The 20,462-nt window shown below is 32.8% G+C and overlaps 13 protein-coding genes across 13 annotated transcripts; 8 read left to right on the forward strand and 5 right to left on the reverse strand.

The window, feature by feature from the left end:
* Positions 1-210: 210 nt before the first annotated feature.
* On the forward strand, positions 211-1,309 carry NAEGRDRAFT_77833 (cyclin-dependent protein kinase; the record flags this gene model as incomplete). Its single annotated transcript, XM_002683248.1, has 3 exons — positions 211-350; positions 435-474; positions 609-1,309. The coding sequence occupies 3 exons, from the start codon at positions 211-213 to the stop codon at positions 1,272-1,274; spliced, it is 846 nt and encodes a 281-aa protein (XP_002683294.1). The 3' UTR covers positions 1,275-1,309.
* A 262-nt stretch (positions 1,310-1,571) lies between these two features.
* Positions 1,572-2,300, forward strand: NAEGRDRAFT_29204 (uncharacterized protein; the record flags this gene model as incomplete). The annotated part of the gene is made up of 1 exon (XM_002683249.1): positions 1,572-2,300. The coding sequence occupies one exon, from the start codon at positions 1,572-1,574 to the stop codon at positions 2,298-2,300; it is 729 nt and encodes a 242-aa protein (XP_002683295.1).
* Positions 2,301-2,404: 104 nt separating this feature from the next.
* On the forward strand, positions 2,405-3,634 carry NAEGRDRAFT_61616 (uncharacterized protein; the record flags this gene model as incomplete). Its single annotated transcript, XM_002683250.1, has 1 exon — positions 2,405-3,634. One exon carries the CDS (start codon positions 2,405-2,407, stop codon positions 3,632-3,634), a length of 1,230 nt encoding a protein of 409 aa, XP_002683296.1.
* Positions 3,635-3,730: 96 nt separating this feature from the next.
* NAEGRDRAFT_77834 (uncharacterized protein) lies at positions 3,731-5,352 on the forward strand (the record flags this gene model as incomplete). Its single annotated transcript, XM_002683251.1, has 1 exon — positions 3,731-5,352. The coding sequence occupies one exon, from the start codon at positions 3,731-3,733 to the stop codon at positions 5,306-5,308; it is 1,578 nt and encodes a 525-aa protein (XP_002683297.1). The 3' UTR covers positions 5,309-5,352.
* Positions 5,353-5,603: 251 nt separating this feature from the next.
* NAEGRDRAFT_2029 (uncharacterized protein) lies at positions 5,604-6,580 on the reverse strand (the record flags this gene model as incomplete). Its single annotated transcript, XM_002683560.1, has 3 exons — positions 5,604-5,934; positions 5,989-6,232; positions 6,277-6,580. Coding segments are annotated over 3 exons (879 nt in total), but the record flags the coding sequence as incomplete, so codon positions are not given.
* A 452-nt stretch (positions 6,581-7,032) lies between these two features.
* NAEGRDRAFT_61619 (uncharacterized protein) lies at positions 7,033-8,814 on the reverse strand (the record flags this gene model as incomplete). The annotated part of the gene is made up of 1 exon (XM_002683561.1): positions 7,033-8,814. One exon carries the CDS (start codon positions 8,812-8,814, stop codon positions 7,033-7,035), a length of 1,782 nt encoding a protein of 593 aa, XP_002683607.1.
* Positions 8,815-9,124: 310 nt separating this feature from the next.
* On the forward strand, positions 9,125-9,826 carry NAEGRDRAFT_61620 (uncharacterized protein; the record flags this gene model as incomplete). The annotated part of the gene is made up of 1 exon (XM_002683252.1): positions 9,125-9,826. One exon carries the CDS (start codon positions 9,125-9,127, stop codon positions 9,824-9,826), a length of 702 nt encoding a protein of 233 aa, XP_002683298.1.
* A 287-nt stretch (positions 9,827-10,113) lies between these two features.
* Positions 10,114-11,303, forward strand: NAEGRDRAFT_61621 (uncharacterized protein; the record flags this gene model as incomplete). The annotated part of the gene is made up of 3 exons (XM_002683253.1): positions 10,114-10,268; positions 10,317-10,569; positions 10,623-11,303. The coding sequence occupies 3 exons, from the start codon at positions 10,114-10,116 to the stop codon at positions 11,301-11,303; spliced, it is 1,089 nt and encodes a 362-aa protein (XP_002683299.1).
* A 247-nt stretch (positions 11,304-11,550) lies between these two features.
* NAEGRDRAFT_45277 (uncharacterized protein) lies at positions 11,551-14,995 on the forward strand (the record flags this gene model as incomplete). Its single annotated transcript, XM_002683254.1, has 2 exons — positions 11,551-12,232; positions 12,486-14,995. The coding sequence occupies 2 exons, from the start codon at positions 11,551-11,553 to the stop codon at positions 14,993-14,995; spliced, it is 3,192 nt and encodes a 1,063-aa protein (XP_002683300.1).
* Positions 14,985-16,284, reverse strand: NAEGRDRAFT_77835 (exonuclease family protein; the record flags this gene model as incomplete). The annotated part of the gene is made up of 1 exon (XM_002683562.1): positions 14,985-16,284. The coding sequence occupies one exon, from the start codon at positions 16,282-16,284 to the stop codon at positions 15,184-15,186; it is 1,101 nt and encodes a 366-aa protein (XP_002683608.1). The 3' UTR covers positions 14,985-15,183.
* A 1,129-nt stretch (positions 16,285-17,413) lies between these two features.
* On the forward strand, positions 17,414-17,893 carry NAEGRDRAFT_61624 (uncharacterized protein; the record flags this gene model as incomplete). Its single annotated transcript, XM_002683255.1, has 1 exon — positions 17,414-17,893. One exon carries the CDS (start codon positions 17,414-17,416, stop codon positions 17,891-17,893), a length of 480 nt encoding a protein of 159 aa, XP_002683301.1.
* A 297-nt stretch (positions 17,894-18,190) lies between these two features.
* NAEGRDRAFT_61625 (uncharacterized protein) lies at positions 18,191-18,604 on the reverse strand (the record flags this gene model as incomplete). Its single annotated transcript, XM_002683563.1, has 1 exon — positions 18,191-18,604. One exon carries the CDS (start codon positions 18,602-18,604, stop codon positions 18,191-18,193), a length of 414 nt encoding a protein of 137 aa, XP_002683609.1.
* Positions 18,605-18,714: 110 nt separating this feature from the next.
* Positions 18,715-20,379, reverse strand: NAEGRDRAFT_61626 (uncharacterized protein; the record flags this gene model as incomplete). Its single annotated transcript, XM_002683564.1, has 1 exon — positions 18,715-20,379. The coding sequence occupies one exon, from the start codon at positions 20,377-20,379 to the stop codon at positions 18,715-18,717; it is 1,665 nt and encodes a 554-aa protein (XP_002683610.1).
* Positions 20,380-20,462: the final 83 nt, after the last annotated feature.

Consider the following 20,462-nt stretch of genomic DNA (forward strand, 5'->3'; position numbering starts at 1 on the left):
TTTTTTATTTTTAAATATTTTATTTGATTACATCATCAAGGCAAACTTGCAAGCCAAATTAATTTCATCACACACATAAATATTAATATTACTAGATTTCGGAATTCATGTTTTGCTGCTTAATAGACAGATAAAACGTGATTCACAAAATTTGATGAACAAGAGAATTACCTGACCACATCTAATAATAGATAATAAAAATTGAAAAAAATGAATTGGTATTTTACTGATCAAGAATTGGCTTTGCTTCCATCACTTCAGGGAGAGAATAAAATAACGAGGGAGAGTGAAGCTGAATATAGAAGATCAACAGCATCGTTTATTCAACAAGCTGGTATTCATTTGAAAGTGTAGGTTGAAAATAGTAGAATAGTAATTTTAAATTTCCGAAGTCCACAATTAACCATCGCAACTAGTCTAGTATTCTTTCATAGATTTTATGCTAAATATGAATTTCAAAAACATGATAGATTTGTATGTAGTAGTTGGTAGTTTTTTCGGATAGAATTAATATTTTGGAAATTAATTTGTTTGTGGATTATTGGATGTTGTTGTATTTATAATAATTTATTCATAATTATAATAATAATTATTGGAAATGATTGCAGACGGTTGCTATTGCTTGTCTGTTTTTAGCAGGTAAAGTGGAAGAAACACCAAAGAAATTAAAGAATATTATCGATTCTAGTGATGCTGTACGAAAGAGTAAACAATCAACTAAGGAAATGGAAAAATTAATTGAGGATGTTATTGAAAAGGAAAAATTATTATTGAAATTATTGAATTTTGATTTTAAAATTGAACATCCATATAAATCAGTCATGCATTATATTTACAATTTAAAGAAAGATGACAAGTATAAAGATAAGGTTAAAGAGTTGGCACAATATGCTTGGAATTTTGTGAACGATAGTTTCCAAACTCTCTTGTGTTTGCAATATCCTCCAAGAAAGATTGCTGCTGCCTGTATTTACTTATCAACAAATCAATATATCAATATACAATTACCTGATGGATGGGAACAATCAGATGTCTTTAAAACTACACACGCCGAAAATGAAAAGATTTCAAAAATAATTTCAGCTCTCTACCCTCAACAACCAAAGAAGAAATTACCATTTGAGGTTATTGACAACAACACAAGTGGATCAGCTAGTAGTTCAAGCAATGTTCAAGAACAACCAAGCACAACAGAAAATCCTTCCTCCTCAACATTACAAGACACTCAGGACTCGATAATGAAAGGAAATTCAGAATCTGCCACTGAGTTTTAAAGCACAAACAATGTCAATAAATAATTTAACCTCTTACAATTATGAATCTGATTAATAAGCCTCCCATTCAAGGTGTATCAGTAATGAAGAAGATAATCTGCTATTAACATTCGATTGGTTTTGTTAGAAAATCAACAAGAATTCTTCTTCACCTTCAAAGAATATTTTTTACATTTAAAAAAAATACAAAAACAAATATTTTGTGATCCGATCAATCTTCATCACGAATATTTTTCATCATCATTATTGGCCATCATCGCAAAGAATAATATTTATTGGAAAAAACAACTTGTACAAATGGTAAAACTTTCACCGGAATTAGTAGCATCATCAGCACAATTTTTCAATCCAATCAAGGAGAGAGAATTAGATTTGAGAGGAAATAAAATTGTAACTATTGAAAATCTTGGTACTACGAGGGATAGTTTTGATGTGATTGATTTTTCGGATAATGAAATTGCTAGAATGGAGAACTTTCCATTGCTAAGAAGATTACATACACTCTTTTTTAACAATAATAGACTAAATTATATTGATGAAAAGCTAGGAGAAAAGAATTTACAAAACTTGGAAACTTTAATATTGACTAATAATTATTTCAAGGAACTTTACGAGTTGAACGGATTAAAGACATTTAAAAAGTTGAAATCGATATCATTGCTGGACAATTTGGTAAATAAGAAGGAAAACTATAGGTTATATTTGATATTCCTCTTACCAACTTTAAAGTACTTGGATTTCATCAAGGTAAAGAAAATTGAAAGAGATAGATCTAAACACATCTATGGAACACTTGCCAAGCCAACAGAGGAAGCTCAAAAAATTCTAGGAATTACAAAGACAGCAGCTGTCATTAGTACAGAAACTAGTAACAAACAAGCATCTGCTTTAACAGAAAAGCCAGCCCTCTCTCCCGAGGAAATTATGAAAATCAAAAAAGCAATCATACAAGCCAAAACGCTTCAGGAAGTTGAATATTACAAACAAGCTCTCAAACAAGGTATTCTTCCAAAGGAGCTTCATTAGATTATGTAACATTACAAATTGTTGTTATTAATAAATATTTCAATTTCACTCTCCAAATTTCAATTTCACTTTGAAGCTCAATATCAAATTTTAACAAATAAAAAATGTCCCAAGATCACTCAACTTCATTACAATTAACTACTGATCAGACAAATTTAAAAAGTATTATTTGTAGAGCTCTCGAAAAAAGTGAGATATTCAGACAGCGTTTCGCTGAGAAATTCCATCAAACAACTCTGGAAAATTTGTGTATTAAAAGTTCTGCCATCGATAATGGCATTAGTAACAAGATTTTCACAATTGAATTATCCTCATCTTCTCCCTCATTAGTAGAAACAGCAATCGAGAAAAATTCGATCTGGAGCTGCATGGAAGTGATCCTTAAAATTACTTCTGACAAGTCCACAAATATTCCTTCATTATTTAACAAGACACTGAATGAGGCATGTATTATGAAATTCCTACATGCCAATCTTGCTCATCAATTTAAATCTCCAACAATTTATGATCATACAGATGGGAATGGGAAGGGAGAAAGTGAAATGGATTACATTCTGATGGAGAAATGTGAAGGAATGGCCTTGAATTTGATTTATGATGAATTGAGTGATGAGGAGAGAAGATTGCTCATTTCACATATAAGTGAGATGAGAGGTAAATTATGTGAATTTGCATTCATTCCAGAGGATTCTCATGGAAACTTAAAGGAAACTCTATTTGGATCAGTGCTAGATATTAAGGTAGTTAATGATAAGGTTGCTCATGTCACTGTTGGAAGAAATAGTGATGGAGATGGACCATTTGAATCATTTTCAGACTTTTTAATTGCTAATTTTGAAAAAAGGATTGAAGAAATGCTCAAAGATGAAAGAGTTTCGTCTCTAGTTTACAATTTTCAACAATTAGTGAAGTATCTGAAAGAGAAACCTCTTTCTATTTCTTCAGATTTATATCAATTATGTCACATTGATTTGACCCCAAATAATGTTATTGTCAATCCTTCCACCAATCACATTACTGGCATAATTGACTGGGAATGGGGAGTAATGACTCTCTTAGATATGGACATTAATGAATTAATGACATGGACAAGAAATGATCAAGAAATATCCTTCCTCAAAGAATGTCTCCACCAGCACATTCCCCAAATTGGTAAAAACTCGAATTTTTGGGAGGAATTTGAAGGGAGAAGAAAATTATTTCTAGCACTGGATTGGGCCATTCGATTATCAAGTTACAAGAATTGGTTTAGAAATGATGAAACAGAGGCAGAATCATTCATTGTGAAGGCATTGGAAAATACCAAGCAGTTTTTTATGGAAAATTCATTCTAAATTCTGCATTTTTCTTAATTTGGACTTGGGAATTGCAAAATTGAATTAAAACACAATAAAATTACAATGGTGTTGCTCTTTACAATCATAAAACAAATGAATACCAGACACACAGTTTTCAGAAAATCCAATGTGATGGATTTAGCAACATGTTTGCGTACCTCAACACTCAGAACCAATAATGCTCAGAAAGTTAAGGAAAAACCTCTCGAACCACTCATTCTCTCACCTATTAATCACTTGTGGGAAATATGTGTCAAGATAAATTCCTACTTGAGACCAAAAGATTTATTCAAAATAATGTTGACTTGTTCACAGTATTATGAATGGGTTGTCAAATATAATTTAGAAAAACATGTTCCAATTGGAGTTTCTTCATGTCTAGCAGTTTATTTTAAGTTTTCAGCAGATCGATTTAGAAAATATGAAAAAAGTTTATTGTTCATGATGGATAGGTTTGGGCACGTCATTTCAGAAAGTCAATTATTACAGATTTTACAACAGAGCTGTACCAGTGGATTGGACAGATTAATGTATTCAGCAATAGATTTGATGGATTCTATTAGGTTTGAATCAATCTTGGAATTGTATTTTAGAGATCAAAACTTATTCGATATGTTCTTTAGACATCCCAAGCTCATTGAAAGAGTGGAAGAATTTCAAGATTCTTTTATTGCTCATTTAGAATCAACTGATAGAGAGTTTAGAATGGTATACAAATTCTTCTTCAATTCTGAATTATTTAACTGCTTGATAGAAAATTCATTACCTTGGATTGAGAAGAATAGCCAAGTACTGAGAGAAATTAAGGATTTGGATGTCAAGATGAGACAAATCCCAAAACTCAAACAATTGGTAATTAAGCATTTTGAATCAGTAACGGATTGTAATACTGAACAATTGAGTAAGATAGTTTTGCAACTGTCAAAGAAAGAAAGAGAAACTGTGGAGAGTAAGCTGAATGATGAAGATGATTTAAACATGGAACACATGAAAAGTTATGAGGTCTGCAAAGTATTTGGTAAATCCATTCTCGAAAAAGCAAACTCTCAAGACAAAAAAAGCCACAATTTGATAGCTCTCTGCTTGAGAACAAATCCAGAGTTGGCCAAGGATTTTGATTTGAGAACATTTGGGTATGATCTTATTGTGAATCGTCAATTTGCAATCATTTCTGGTCTAGTCTCAACTTTTTCATTGAAATTCATTGAGCAATTAGCTCCCTCTCCAAGATCTTTCCTTGTAATGGTATTGAGAAGTGCTAATCCGCTTGGATCAAATTCCAATTACATTGGGCTTAGGAGTACTGAAACGTCTTCAAGAATAACTAGACACAAAGTAGAGCTGATCTACTTGATTGAAAACATGTTCCACAAATTCCCAGATATGAAAATTCGTAGGTTCAATGATAAGGTATTGAGAGAGGCCAAAAATCTCCATTCCAAAGAGATTGAAGCATCAATTTTGAAACACAAGGATTATTCAACTGAATGTGATAGCGAAAGTGATTGTAGCAGCAGTGAGGATGAATATTCTTTGGAAAGCGGTAAAAAAATTATGGATGAAATTAATAAGAAACGAATTGAGAGAAATCAAAAAAATAGAAAAGTAAGAAGGAGCTATAGAAATTACTTTGATGAAGATGATTATGATTCCATGTATGGGTATTATTGATCAATTTCTGATATCTGATGATGAATAAATAATCGAGTTTCCATTGTAACATTGAAAGTACTTTTTCCTTTCATTCTTTCTCATTGTCATCACTTTGAATTTCCAAATTTTGCAATATTTCCTTAATTACTTTTCTCTCTTCGTTTGAACATTTTTCAGATTCTAAAATTTCACATAGTTTCCAATCTTCAATTTGTGGACTTACAATATCCTTATCAGTTTTTACAAGCTCTAACAGACTTTTCAAACAGTGCCATCTACATGGCTCAAGACCCACTCCTTCATTAAGAACTGTTATTGCACCTTGTCCTATTAAATATTTGACGGATTCTTCGTCATTGCAGTAGCAAATGTTCATAATGGATATAAAAGCTTCTGATTTGATTTGAATTTCGTTACTTTTGGCAGAATCAATGATGAGAGGAACCAAACCAGCGTCTATCACATGTTTAATTTGAGTATCGCCTCCCAGTATATTAGCAATAGTTAAAAGAGCATCTTTTCTTATTGATATTCTTGGGCTATTGATCAGTGTTGGCATTTCTCGTAGTAATCCAGCATTCAACATATACTCTGTCTCCATATCATTCCCACTAGATATGATTGCAAAAATACGAAGTACAGGGCTATTGTTATTGGAATATTCCAGCTCAATTGATTTAAATCAATATTCAACTTACGTTACAATGGAATTGCTTTTTGATCTGAGAAAAGGGATTATTCTTGTTATAAAACCACTTTCAATAAATAATGAAATGCCCTCATCTTGAAAAAACATAATTTTTTCAAGAGCCCAACAAGCATCACAAAGAATTTGATCATCATCAGCAAACAGCAATATGTGAAGTGCTGACATGACCATTTTAGCATGATTCAATGAAACACATGGTTTACCTTTTGTTAAATTCAAAAGACATGAGGAGACTGAAAGCTGGTCTCAGAATTATTATCAGCTCACTGCAACTTACCAGATCTCATAAAAGTAATAGAATTGGAATTCTGTTCTAACTGTTTCAGTATTGTTGGTAGCACGTCCTCATCCAAAATCAAGTCTCTAAACGAAACCAATTCTTCAGCAATATCCCCAAGTACGTAATTACATTGTTCTTTCAAATCCAAACAATCGCAAGTTTTCAATAAATGTACAATGTGTGGAATGCATCCTAGTGAAACCATATTGGATGCTGAACTTCCAAAACTGAAAACTCTTTCAATAGTAGACATTACTTCATAATAAAGAATTTCCAACTTTTCTCTTGAAATTGTTTCAATTTTCTTTGTATTGTTGTGTCTTCCATTTTCAATATTGTAATAGATTGAAATAAAATCTTCATTGATAAATAATGCCATTCGCTCAACTAATTCAGTGACACGAGAAAGTCTTCTACTAGAGGCAGTAATGATCTTTCGTATTTTCACAACAGTTTCCAACACTTTTTTAAAACTGTTATATTCCATATCAAGATAATAGTGAAAAATCTTGAAAGTATCATCCGAGAGTGGAGCATCCTTTCGTTTCGAATAAAAATTGCCAAGTTTAGATCGTGATTTTGCTTCAATTACATTCCGATAGTTTTGTTTTTTAATCCATTCATAGCCTGGCGATAATTTCACTTGTTGATCGGTGATGTCGTGATGATTAACAAGGATGCTTTCTTCGGTTTCTTGTTGGTTCATTTTTTTTTGCAATTCTATTGTAAACTGTCTTGTTATTAATACATCATTTACAAAAATTCCATATGATCATCATCATTGGAAGGACGATGAACAAACCTATAAAGAGCTACCAGATATCTTGGATCCATTCTACTATAATTCTCAAAATTTTGATCCATAAAATCAGAATAATCCTCCCCTGATAGTATTTTCTCGGTATGTTCAGAAAGTAGCAAATTCTCATTGATCATTGTCAAATGGTAGAGAGTGAGTCGTTCCTCTGTATTAAATACAGTGTGAATCGTGTTTTCCAACAAGTCCAAATCAAAAATATTTGGCTTGAAACAATTTCTGAGCCAATGCAAATTAGTTTCACAATCAGTCCAACCAATGCAGTGATGCACTATGGAGAGAATATTTTCCTTGATTATATCCTCATCTCCCTTAATTTCACTCAATTTCTTCCATTCCACAATTAAGCTTGGAAATATTATGTCAATATGTGATTTCATATCAACAATATATTTAAATGAAGTCAATAAGTTGGATAAAAATCCAGTACGTTCCTGAATCTCAAAAATATCTAAATTGAAAGTGTCCATTATATATCTGATAGTGAAAGAGCTGCTCTGTGAGTAGTGTCGCCAAAAAAGTGCTTCCTCAATACGCTCTAGAGGAAAATTAATTCCTCTCTTATTTGCAATTTTTAGAAACTTGTCAGTAATTTTCAATTTGGCACAATCTAGAAAGGAAACTGCCTCAAGATCTATTGGATACAATTTCAAGAGCTCATCAATATAGACATCAGATAGTTTGCAAATCGAATCTAGGAGAAAACTATGCAAGTATCTGGAAATAATCGATTCACGACTTGTAAATTTCTCCAAGTGCTTGAAAAATCGCACCACTGTATGAGCGAGAGACAATTCTTCCTCCTCAGAGTCAACATTTCTCAAACATTGATACAGACCACTTTCTGGAAGCCCTTTCTCCATTCCATTTCTTTCGAATATTCCAATTACCAATGGTAAAATATCTTCAAAATATTCAATGTTCTGTAACAAGATACTTTCAAACCATGTACTGCTGAGTGGAGTTTTAAATTTAAGTCCAACAAAGTGTTGTAGAACGGTTCCACAATCCTCTACTGGAACATGTGAATGTAAATAATTGATACATGCACGAAATATTGAGAGCCAACACCTTTCAGAATAGTCCAACTCTAAATGATGCTTGTAAAAGAATGAAAATGCTTTCATTCCAAATTGAAAATCCTCTTTTGGACATGAACTACTTGGATGGTGTTCCCTTCCTGTAAAAACTGTCAACATTGGATAAAGGAAGGCCTCACTATGTTCACTGTAATTATACCAATAAAAGAATGTAGAAATTGCAATAGATCCTATAGATAATAATTGTTTTTCCATCAAGTATTTGTATCTTTTCCCATTCACAAACGAATTATTCTCATTTGATATCTCACTAATTGAATCATCATTCACTTGAGGTTTTTCCACAAATTTCTGAAAGGATTTTCTCTTTGCTGTTGAATCCTTCAATATGTGAGCAGAATACGAATTGATAAATGTATTCATCAATGCTCTATTCAACATGCAATATTTCGATTCACCTTTCCATTTGATTCTTTTCAATGATGAAATTAATACTTGTTTCTCCTTAATATTTTCTTCAGTATAGAGATCTGAACTGGAAAGTATACTTCCTATCATCCTAACCACCTCATCATTCCAAGTATTTCTATCACCATTATTAATTACGTTATTATTAATCTTTGCAATATTATGAAATTTAATTCCTCTCCCTATTGCTGCAGCTGAATGAACATTCATTAATTTATGAAATTGCAATTTAATATTAGACGAAAGAAAGTGTTGCAGAATAGTTCGCCAGAATGGTTCAAATCGATTCAAGTGTTTCGTCCACTCGGAACAAACCAGCATTGCATTGGCCAAATTACGAATTGGAAGAAATTCCAACACACAAAATAAATCATCCAGTGATAAATGTTTCATTTTTTTACTCTAAACTGGAGTCGATCAAAGGAATAATGGTTCAGAAATGAACCTGTAACAGGTTCAATAATTTAAAAACTATTTACAATAATATTAAAAAATAGTAAAAATTATTATTAATAAAAAAATGAGTAAAGTGATGATGGAAAAGAATGTTGAGGAAGATGATCGGGATGAAGAATTAAATTCGGATGATGATCAACACGAAGAACAACAACAACAAACTAATTTGGAGGATGCGTTTAGTTCTCTTGATAAACGATTAATTAATACATTAAAAAGTCAATACGGAGATGAAATTGTAGGAGATTTAGAATATAAACTAGGAAGTAAAATGATGATTGAAGATGATGATGATGAAATTGTTGAAATTATAGATGATGACGACGATCAAATGGAGGATGAGCAAGAAGTAAATGGTGATTCTGCAATTCCTTCACGATATGTATTTAGAAATTACGAACCAACAGATTATAAATTAAAAAGATACAAAAAGAGAAATTATGCCACTCTCAATACTAGTGAGAAAACATCCAAGTATTTCGCTACTCCAATAGAATCGACTGAAGTCATTTTACGTGATACACTTGCTCCACTGTTGGAAATTGCTGCAAAACAACAAAGCTTGGCAGGATTGGATAAACTTTTGGTTGGTGAAGATGATAGTGCAGAAATAGCTCTGCTGAAACCTAAAAAGCTCAATGAGGATTTAAAGAGACAGATAAAAACCGAATTGGAATATTTAGAGAAGCAAACTAATGTTGCTCTCAAGGATATGCTCCAAGAAAGAATTGAAGAGGAGGAAGAGGACTCTGAAGAAGAAGATTAATTATTGTAACAATACTAAATTATTTCACTTTTTAAATATTTATACTTGAGTTCTAGATAAAGAGTACATCAACCTATTTGTATTGAATTTTGATTTTACAAATTCTGAATATTTTCAACTTGAAAAAAATGTCATCATTGCGTTCATTAAAAACAATTTGTTCGGGGAATACTAGTCGAGGAATATTTTCTTTATACAGCAGCAGCAGTAGTAATTTGTCTACTCTTTCATTATCGAATAAATTCCACTCCTCATCATCATCATTTAATAATAATGCAATAATAGGAATGAATAATCAATGTGCCTTTTATGCAAGATTGGTGACTTCAAAGAAAATGGAAATACCATCGGAAGCCTCTACTCTCTCGGAGAAGAGGAAAATAATTCCAAAGGAAGTTATTTCAGAGGAAGATTTGGAAGAAACAAGTTTTAATCTTTCCTTGTATGTATATTCTTCTTCAACAACAATTAAATTATAAATAATTAATAGACCAAATTCAAAGAGAAATCACATATTAAAGGAATTGGAAAAATTACCACCAACTCTCGGAGAGGAAGATTTAGTAAAGAGAGAACAAGTGGAAAGAGTTTCTAAATTTTTGGCTCGTGTTGGAGTTTGTTCTAAACAGCAAGGAGTTGATTTGATAAAGGCAGGTCAAGTGAAAGTGAATGGTATTCTTATTACAGAGAGTGGACAGAAAATGAATCCATTCTATGATGTGGTGACTGTTAAAGGTGTAAATGTAAGGTCTTCTTTTTCAATTATTATGAAATATGCTTTAATTTATTCAAATAGATTACAAAGAAGGATGTAGAAAGTAATTTGGAAAATGTTAAATTATATGCCTATCACAAACCAAGAGGGGTTTTGTGTAGTCGTGTGGATAATGGAGGAAATAGAGAAACAATTTATCAGCGATTGGAAAGAATGGGTTTTGGTCATTTGATTTCTGTTGGAAGATTGGATTATAACTCTGAAGGATTAATTCTTTTAACAAATGATGGAAATTTATCGAGACATTTGGAATTGCCACAAACAGGACTTGAAAGACAGTATCTTGTCAGAGTTCATGGCCAAGTTTCACAACCTCTATTGGATTCTCTTCAAAAAGGTTCTACCATTGAAGGAGTTCACTATGCAGGTATGAAGGCCACTCTTCATAGAGAAGGAGAAAAAACTAGTTGGATTAAAGTAATTCTCCATGAAGGAAAGAACAGAGAAATCAGAAAAATATTCCAACAATTGAATCTTCCAGTGAGCCGAATTATGAGAATTCAATATGGACCTTACAAATTGGAAAATATTCAAAAAGGACAAATCAAAGTTCTAGAACTCAAAGAAGAATTTAAACAAAAATGTTCTAACATTTACAAAACAGCAGTCAGGAGTAAAGAGAAGGAACTGGAAAGAGATTTCAAAAACAACAGGGCTGGCAATCCTAAGTCAAACAACTCTAAAAGGATACCTGAATTCTAAAATATACTGTTCCAATTTAAGAGGCATTAAATGCATTTACTCTCGTACATGAAATCCTATTCTAAATCTTATTTTCATCAAGAATAAATTTTGATAAAGAGCAAAATGCACAATGTTTTTTCATACTAATAACTTTCTTGAATTTGACAAACCGATATTTCTACAACAAGTTCCCAAAAACTCATCAACCCTCAAAACCGAAAACTCTCATTCCGCACCATCTCTCTCAATACCTTAGATAAAAAAAATGAGCAACAACAACAATAATACATCGAATCAGTCGACGGTCTCACTCTCGGTGAATAACAATAGCAGCTCTTTGAATTTAACTACACCAACGAATCGGATTGGAAGATCACGTTCTGTTCTTTCAAAGAAGGCAGGAGTGGCGGGAATTGTGGGCTTGGTGGCAAATAATACGAGTGCCAATAGTAGCATTACCAGTAATACAAGTACTAACTTGAAAATTCCTGTTCAACGATTAAATCAATCAAAGGATGAAAGTAATACGAGTGGTATAAAGGATGATATAAATAATACGAGTAGTTTTAGTTATACTAAAGAATTTGAGGAAGAAAAATTGGGAGAGATGAATGATGATGAACTGTTTCAGAAACTCCGAGATATAATTAAGGGAGAACAATCGGAGGAATCAATATTACAAGCAAAAGTGGTTAATCGAATTGCTAGTTCAATCAATGAAAAGTATACAACTGAATACATTCAAGAATGGAAACAATTGAATTTATTTCATTATAAAAAGCTTAATCAACTTGGAAGTGATGCAAAGGATAACATGACAGATTTAAGTACTCTTGTCTATGATCTAATGGCTTTTAAGGATATTATTCTGGAATATTATACAGTATTACCATACAAATTGTTACAAGATATTGTACTGATTTCATCAAAGTTTTATAGAAAACAAAGTGATTTATTTTGGAATCTTAGCGAGTTTATGACATATATATTTTATTTTGAAAATGGAAATCCCAAACAAGCAGCAGATATTACGGATTCAGATATTAATTATGATTTTTTCTCAATGAGGCAGCTCATGTTTCAATACCACCAACAAGAAAAGTTATTAAAAAAATCATCATCTCAGCTGGAAGACTTGAAAAAACATGCAGAAACAAGTAAGTCATGACTATTAAGATTTCAATTGTAACATTCATCAAGTTATTTCAAAGAGATATCTGCAAATGGAAAAGGAGGTTGAATTTTTGAGAGGAGAAAATAAATTTCTGAAAGAAAATACAGCCAACGTGGAAAAACAAACTTTGAAATTGTATAACGAGTTGACAGATGCTTTTTTAAGAAATCAAGAATCGGCTGTTTCAGAAATTGAAACAGATAGAAGTTCTTCAGATGAAGGAGAAAATATCAAGAATAGCAAATATAATGAAGAATTGAGAGAGTTGGGATACAAGTTGGATTCTGAATTGAGAGGAGCTTTCCAAAAAATCAATGCACTCAAAGAAGTTTTAGACAATTCACTCACTCAATCCAACACTCTCAAGTCAACAGAGGCCAAAGTTTTCCAACAATTGCAATCAGTCTCAGTTCAATTGATAACACTCTCCAAAAAGTTTGATGGCAAGCTTCAAGATTCTGTTCAAAACATTTCCAAAGAAATTGATAAAGCTCTCGAGAAGAAACTCAAAGCTTCCAAGAGAGATATGGTCCAGTGGAGATTGTTCAACAAGGATGTAGTCTCAAAGAGTCAAATGAAGGAATTGTTAATGAAGGCGAGGGAGGATTTACTCTCCATAAAGGATGATAATGATGCAAAGGAAGAGAGTAGGGATGAAAAAATGGCTGAAAAGATATTGCAAGTTGATGAATCTCTCAAATCACTTATCCTTCAAGTTGCTCCAAACGAGTTTTCGAGAGTGCCAGAGGAGAACCAATTGAGAGGTAACAATACAGACACAAAGAGACCTATCAAATTACTCCAACAAACTCTCAATGAGATTAGGTACGAAAAGAATGCAGAGAAAGCTGCAAAGCAGTCATACCTTAAAAAGTTCACATCTACTGTTGCATTGGCAGTTGAGCAAAAAGATGCTGGAAGAAGTGCTCCCGTAAAGAAAATGTCTGCTTCAATATTTGACGAGCAAGCTCCCCAAACGCCAACTGAAGAGGACGCTGCCAACAATAATAGTCACTGTACTAGTGTAAACAATAGTAACACTGAGGAAAAGGAAGAACCATCCTCAATTAACGTTCAACAACCATTTAAGGTGGATCAAATGTTGAAACACATCGAAAAAATTACAACCAACATTCAAGAAGATAACAAATCGTTCCAAGTCTATCAGAAGAAACTGCAAGAAACGGAGAAGAAGTATGTTTCTAAAATTAAGGACCTCGAACGACAAGTTCTCATTCTACAAGAAGAGTTAGTTAAAAAGAATACAAAACCACAAGGAAAATCTCCAATCAACAAGGTGACAAATGCTGTAACTGCTGTAAATAGAATGAAGAGTGCAGCTGAGGAATCGTCGTCCAATCTACTCAGTACTGACTTTTCTACAAATCCAATCCTTTCACCATCTCCAACTCCTAATAATCTTCAAAATCTATTTGCAACACCCAAATCGGCTTCTACCTTAGATGATCAAAGATCATTTTCAAATAGTCCACAGCCTAAAGCTGTGGACAAGTCATTCCAAAATACTAACAGTAATTCTGGAATACTCAAGAGCCATGGCTCAAAAACGAATGTGCAACAACAACAACTGCAGCAGCAACAACAATCTTTTGTTGACACACCTTCAAAAAGTGTGACCTTCCAACTTCCAGCCAATGGAAGTATCAATCCAAATAATCAAACAATTCAGAATTCTGTTGACGTAAGGCAGAGTGTTGATTCTAAAGTTGGAAATCTTAGTATTTCTGTCACAGATAGCAGAGTCAAATTCCCTAATTCCAACTCTCAAAACACAACACCATCGAAATCATATGACCATAATACTGACAATCTAGTTACTCCTAACATTAATACCAACACTAGAAATGAAACAGAAACTATCATAATACCTTCTCCTCTAACTCAAGTTGTCATCTCTTCAAATGAGACCTATAATGGAGAAGTTTCCAGTCCAACATCTTTCCACACAGAAAATAATCCTCTAGTTCTTCAAATTTCATCCTATGGAGGATATCCTCAGAAATATGCCTATGGTAGTGGCATATCTACTAGCAACACTGCTAATAATTATGTTGGTATTGATATGTTACAACAACAGCAACCACAATACAATTACTATGACAGTGAAAATGAAATGGACTATCGAAGAGACATTTCTCAAAACCCTGATGCTGTTAAGGAGTGTCTCACTGCCCAGTCAATTGGTCCACTAGGCACAGCATCAGGCAGAAGAAGACCAGAGGAAATTAATATTGTTACCTATAACAGATCTAGCTCACCAGTTTCTAGATCAGAATCAGTATCACCAACAATGAGAAAGACTAGGAGAACTAATTCCAGAAGGAAAGAACTTGAGGACGAACAAATTGTTGTAGCTCCAAATGAATACGGTATTACAACAGATGAAGTACATGCTCTCCCACTTATTACATCCTTACTTTTAGAAGATCCTCAACTTCATGAAAAGGTTATGAGGAAGAAGAAATCAAGTCTTCCTTATCTTTTCAATAACAATAATGAAGAGGTAATAAATTAATGTGTGAAGTTTACTGCATTCATACATTACACTCGAGTGTAATTCGAATCAGATTATATTGGTTGGATAATCTAGGGTTGGCTTAGATGTATTTTTCTTAGTGCGATGCTGTTTAATCCTAGAATCCAATCTTGTGTTGAGAATTTCGAAATGTGCTAAACAAGTCTGTTTAGACTTTTGGTGATTGTTTACACGCTCGAAAAACCCTTTTCATAAAGACCAGAAGATTTGGTGGTATTATATACTGGTTTTTGGATAAATTCTGTGAATGAATTATCTCTGAAAGGGTCATAATAGTCAGAAACGACAATTGGTTCTTCAAAAATATGACCATCATAAATCATTCTCTTTACAATTTCAGAGATTGTCAAACAATCACACAATCCACTGTGGTGTTGGCCAACAAAAGACAAACCACTTTGATCAACCATAGATTTCAAACCACGAACAAAGGCATATGGATAGCATTTGGAATATTCCTTTCTCAAATCATAAAAAGTTCTGAAATATGAGTCGAATGAAATACCCTTTGTTGTTGCTTCCTTGATGAGTAATCCCTTGATATCCCATTCACTATCAGTTAGAATGCAAAAAGTTTTACCATCTGTAAAAGTTTTCTTGACATAGTTATGGAAGTTTTGAATGGCATTACTGAGAGAAATTCCTTCCTTTTCTAAAATCTCATCAGTAATACCTGTTAGTTGAGTGCAGAATGGTGTCAATTTATCACTCCAAGTTGGTTTTACATAGTATCGTTCCTTATGAATTACCTCCATTGATGCAAGGTCAAAAACAACAAATGGAAATTCAATCATTTCCTGATTGTCACGAGTAATAACTGGATTTACTCCATTATCACAAGTAGCTTCAAAATCAATAATAACTAAATAATCATATCTATGACGTCCATTATGAATTTCATAGAATTGATTTTGTTGTTGGAATTGATCAAAATCAATATAGGATTTTGACTTGTGTTTTCTAGCATTATTTGGAGGAGAGGAAGAATAATATGACTTGTTCTTTTGATGACGAGAAGGGAATCGGTTAGGAGTGTATGTTGATTGATTAAAGTTAGTAGTATTATTATTCTTTGGTGACTTGTTTTGATTACGGTTATTTCTATATTGATGATTAGGTGATCGTTTGAATGGTGACGATTGTACTTCTTCATTGACTTCTATAGGAAATATACAAGCATCTTCATAATCACTATTCTGAATAGCATTGGAATTTTGATCAAGAGTTGATGATGATGATGATGGACTGGTTGGAGTGTCCAATCTCATATTTGTAGTGCTTTGATAAAACATGATGACAGAGTAGTATACTGATTATATAATAACAATGATAGTAGTGGTTGATTAATTTGATGATGACAATAATTATTAATAATTAAATAACTTTGATGACTATTCAATAAGTAAAGCATAAAAAAAACCGTTAAATAAATAGTAAACTAATAAAAGTGATGTGATGTGTAAATGAGATTGTAGACACTCTTTTTCTTATTGTAACAACTTGATATTATTATTCTCTCGATATCAACCGACAATTTTTGACGTCTATTATCCTAGCAGTAGTGATAGTAGTAGTAGTTCAATGATGTGAATGTGATCAATAGTGAATTCCAATATTTTTGTAGGAATCCAATAAGTGTGTGATGATCAGCGCTTAGAGTTTTTATACTTGAGTATTCTAAACTCTCAACAACCAAAGAAGATGAAGTGAAATAGAATTTCTAATGTGATGATGAACAGTTATTTTGAACTGTCGATTGAGTGGATTGTTTTTTTGCGTTGAGGAGCGTCATCTCCCGCGTTTTTAAAAACCCTTTATATACTAAGCTCTAAAAATATTTTGATGTGGCTTGATGGCACAGGATTTGAACTATTAATATTTTGCTCATGATGGAGCAATGCAATGCTCTGATTGCACAATCAAATGCCAACTTCATGATTTGTTGGTTGACTAAGAAGGATTGATACGGAAGGAAGAAACCGAGATTGTTACAATACATCATCATGTCTTGTTGTATGATGGGTCTTAAAGAAGAGTTTAGAGTTTTTCCAAAAATGTTCATAGTATTTTCCAATATAAATGTACCATTCAACCAAAAATACTGTCAATGCTTTTACAAAAGATACTTATAACTACTACACTTTAAGTGAGTTTTTGGTTCTTTGAAATATGTATCAGTTTCGAACAAATAGAGTTTCATCAATTTGCATGTCCTTAATAAAAGTCATCAAACGTTCCGACGTATCTAGTGTTTTATTGAGGTAAAATTCATCGTTTGTTAAGTTATCATATTTCAACTAGAAATCATCCTTTTTTCTGAAATGTCAAGTTGTGTAATGTTGTGACATCTTATTGCCCCAATGACCTGTCTATGTCACCATTCCAAAAGTCAAAAAAATGAAAATTATTCTCGTCTTGTCTCTATTGTTGGTTATCCTATGCATTTCTTCCTTTTCTCATGCGCAAACTTGTGCTGACACTAAGACAGCCCCTTTTTCTTGTCCTACTTGTAAGACTTGTACAGGTCCTTCATCAACTTGTTGTGATGTTGTCAAAGATGCCGCTTCGGGTGCCTTTATGGACTTGGTGAAATTAAGAAAGGCCTCACAAGATTGCATCGACCAAGCTAAAGAGTTTACATGTGCTAGATGTGACCCTAAAAATCAAGGCCTTCCTACCGACATCAATGGTATTGTCTTGTGCAAGTCTAAATGTTTGACCATGCAAAAAGTTTGTTCGGGTGTGCTTACTTTCAGATGTGATGACGCACCAGAATCAAATTGTTGGAGTAGCGCCGAGAGTATTCGTCTTGTTGATTTAAAGTTTGTCGTGGCACTTGTGATTTCAATTTATTTGTTTATTTGTCATTTGATTTAAAGAATAAAATTAAATTTGCAAGCTATAGTCAACCTGGTGATAAGAACAATTAGATGATTTTATTTTTACCTATTCCCATATTAAGTGGTTTGATGTCTCGAATATCAGTGTGAGTAATATCGAAGTTCCAATATATAATTGCAATGTTGTTTATGTGAAGATTGCTCCTCTTCCATTTAAATAATATTCTTCTTCCTTTTTATTCCTCCTTGAGAAGAATCATAGCTCTCCGATTTGTAGTAATTGAGAAGAATAAAGAAACTACGAGCAGTAATTATCATAATTTAAAGAATGTTGTTATTTCATTGAGGGATTAACACCATCCTTTGAGAAACAGGCGTGCTCAGCTCTAGGCATGACATTTTGTCCTTCAAATCCATTCTGTTGCAATACTTCATGGTAGAAACGTCTGTCTTGATTTTCGGAATCACCATTTGGATTCAATCTGCAGTAATCCCATTCCTTAACATTTTCATTCAAAGTGAGACCATCCTTATAGATATAAGTCCTATCAACTAGTTTCCCTAAATGCCATAATCCCTCCACTTTGGCTCCTGAGCTGAAATATATAGTTCCTCTTCCATGAAATTGACCATCCTTCATCTCTCCTTCATATCTCATTCCTTCGGTAATGTAGGAAAATCTACAATTTTCTCCCTCCATTCTTCCATTATTTTCATCTCCCGAATATTTAGCATTAATAAATTCCATTCTATTTTACTCTTTTCGATATTGGCAATCAATGTGCTAGTGGTGTGCACCTATTTGAATTATTTACAGTTTTTTTTGTAGTTTGAATTTATAAAAATAGCGCGTTAACTTCAATTCTTCGTCTTTGAAAGTAAGAGAACTTGGAGGGTGAGGTCAGAATCAATAAACTCTTTCAAACGATTGTTTGGAGAGAGGTGATTGGAAATTTCAGACCATCTTGTTGTTTCAGTGCTGTAGTGAAGATATTCTGAGAGAAGCTTGATGGATGGATAGGAGGATTTGTTGAGAAGTGCCTCATTAAAATAGGTTGGGCCAACCAAAACAACCTGATCATGGTTTTCAAGCTCTCTTTGTAAATGTTCATTGAAGAGAGTGGAATTGTCAATACCTTCTAATCCTAAAACTGTAATATTTGGATGATAGTATGAAAGTAAGTAACCAGGAGGACTGTAAGTATTGTGATAAATTACTCTGGTATTGCTGCTGCTGCTGGATTGTGATTTGTTGATTAATTGAGGGATGGAAATCAAGCTCTTAACAACACCTGCTTGGTGAACAAACAGATAGAATAATGAAACCAAAATTCCATGTAAAATGCACAGGGACAAGAAGGTTTTGGATTGATATTTCCATTTTGATTCGTTTTGGTGATTAGCACTTGCATTGTCATTCTTTTTACCTTGACTCTGAGTTTCAAAATCATATCCCAACATGATAATCCATGGACAATAGGAAGGAAGAATAAATCTTGGTTCTTGGTGAGGAGCTATACTCAAAATAGCAATACCAGCCAACCAAGAGAAGAATGAAAGCCAAATAATATATGGTACTTGTGTAATTGGAACAGCATTAGAATTCCAATTATTGGTACCAAAGTTTCTGGTTATCAACTTGAAAATCCACATTATCATTTTGAAAATAATTACAAAGAAGGTACATCCAAATAAAAGAGGCATATTTACAAAGAAGTGAAGTCCTCTGAAATGGAGTGTGTGAAGTGCCAAATTTTCCACATATGAATTGTAAATGATATTATTGATTGGTGTAATGTAAATTGGAAAATTGAAAAAACTTGGGAGGGATTTCGAGTTCCAATCATCAATCAATTCCAACTTGTAGAAAATGTATCTAAAAGAGTTTTGATAGTTGCTTGAAAGTACATTGCTATAAAATAAAGTATCCAATCCAATCATTAAACTAAAGAAGAAGAGTGTTGAAAATCCAAATACCAACAAATTCTTAAATAATTGTGACAATCCAGAAGAAAATGAAGGTGATTCAAAAAGTGGAAGTGTTATAACCATAAGAATAACAGTAACTGAATAAAAGGCATAAATAAAGTTGCTGAAAAATCCCAATGTAAAAATAAATCCATAAATTATCAAATAGTAATTATTTCTTCCACTTTCTCTCCTTTTAATTTCCAACATGAATAGCAAAGCCAATAGGGCACTTGAAATAGTATTCGAAAATGTTCTAGTATGAAACACTAGAGAAGTGAAAAAGAAGGAATAAATCAAGAATAGGAAATTAGACTTGGATAAGAGAGTGCTCTTGGTTGAATTTTCAAAATTATGAGCCTGTCTACATTCTCTAGATTTTAAAATATTCCAAACAATTCTATCTGTAAAGAAGGAAAAAATAAATAATAATATTTTCGGAGCATAGAGTAAAAAGTAAGGAGAGAGATTTAACAAACTTGCTCTAATATTTGTATCAAATTCTTGTCCATATTGCATTAATAATTTTATAATATAAATTGGAAGGCCAGTCATTGTGAGAGGAATCAGAGTATTTCTCTGTGGAAAATCAAAAGTAAATTCCCACCTCAGGAAACTTTCATCCAACACTGTTCCGT

Source organism: Naegleria gruberi, assembly GCF_000004985.1.
Source record: "Naegleria gruberi genomic scaffold NAEGRscaffold_1, whole genome shotgun sequence".
Classification (NCBI taxonomy): domain Eukaryota; phylum Heterolobosea; class Eutetramitea; order Acrasida; family Naegleriidae; genus Naegleria; species Naegleria gruberi.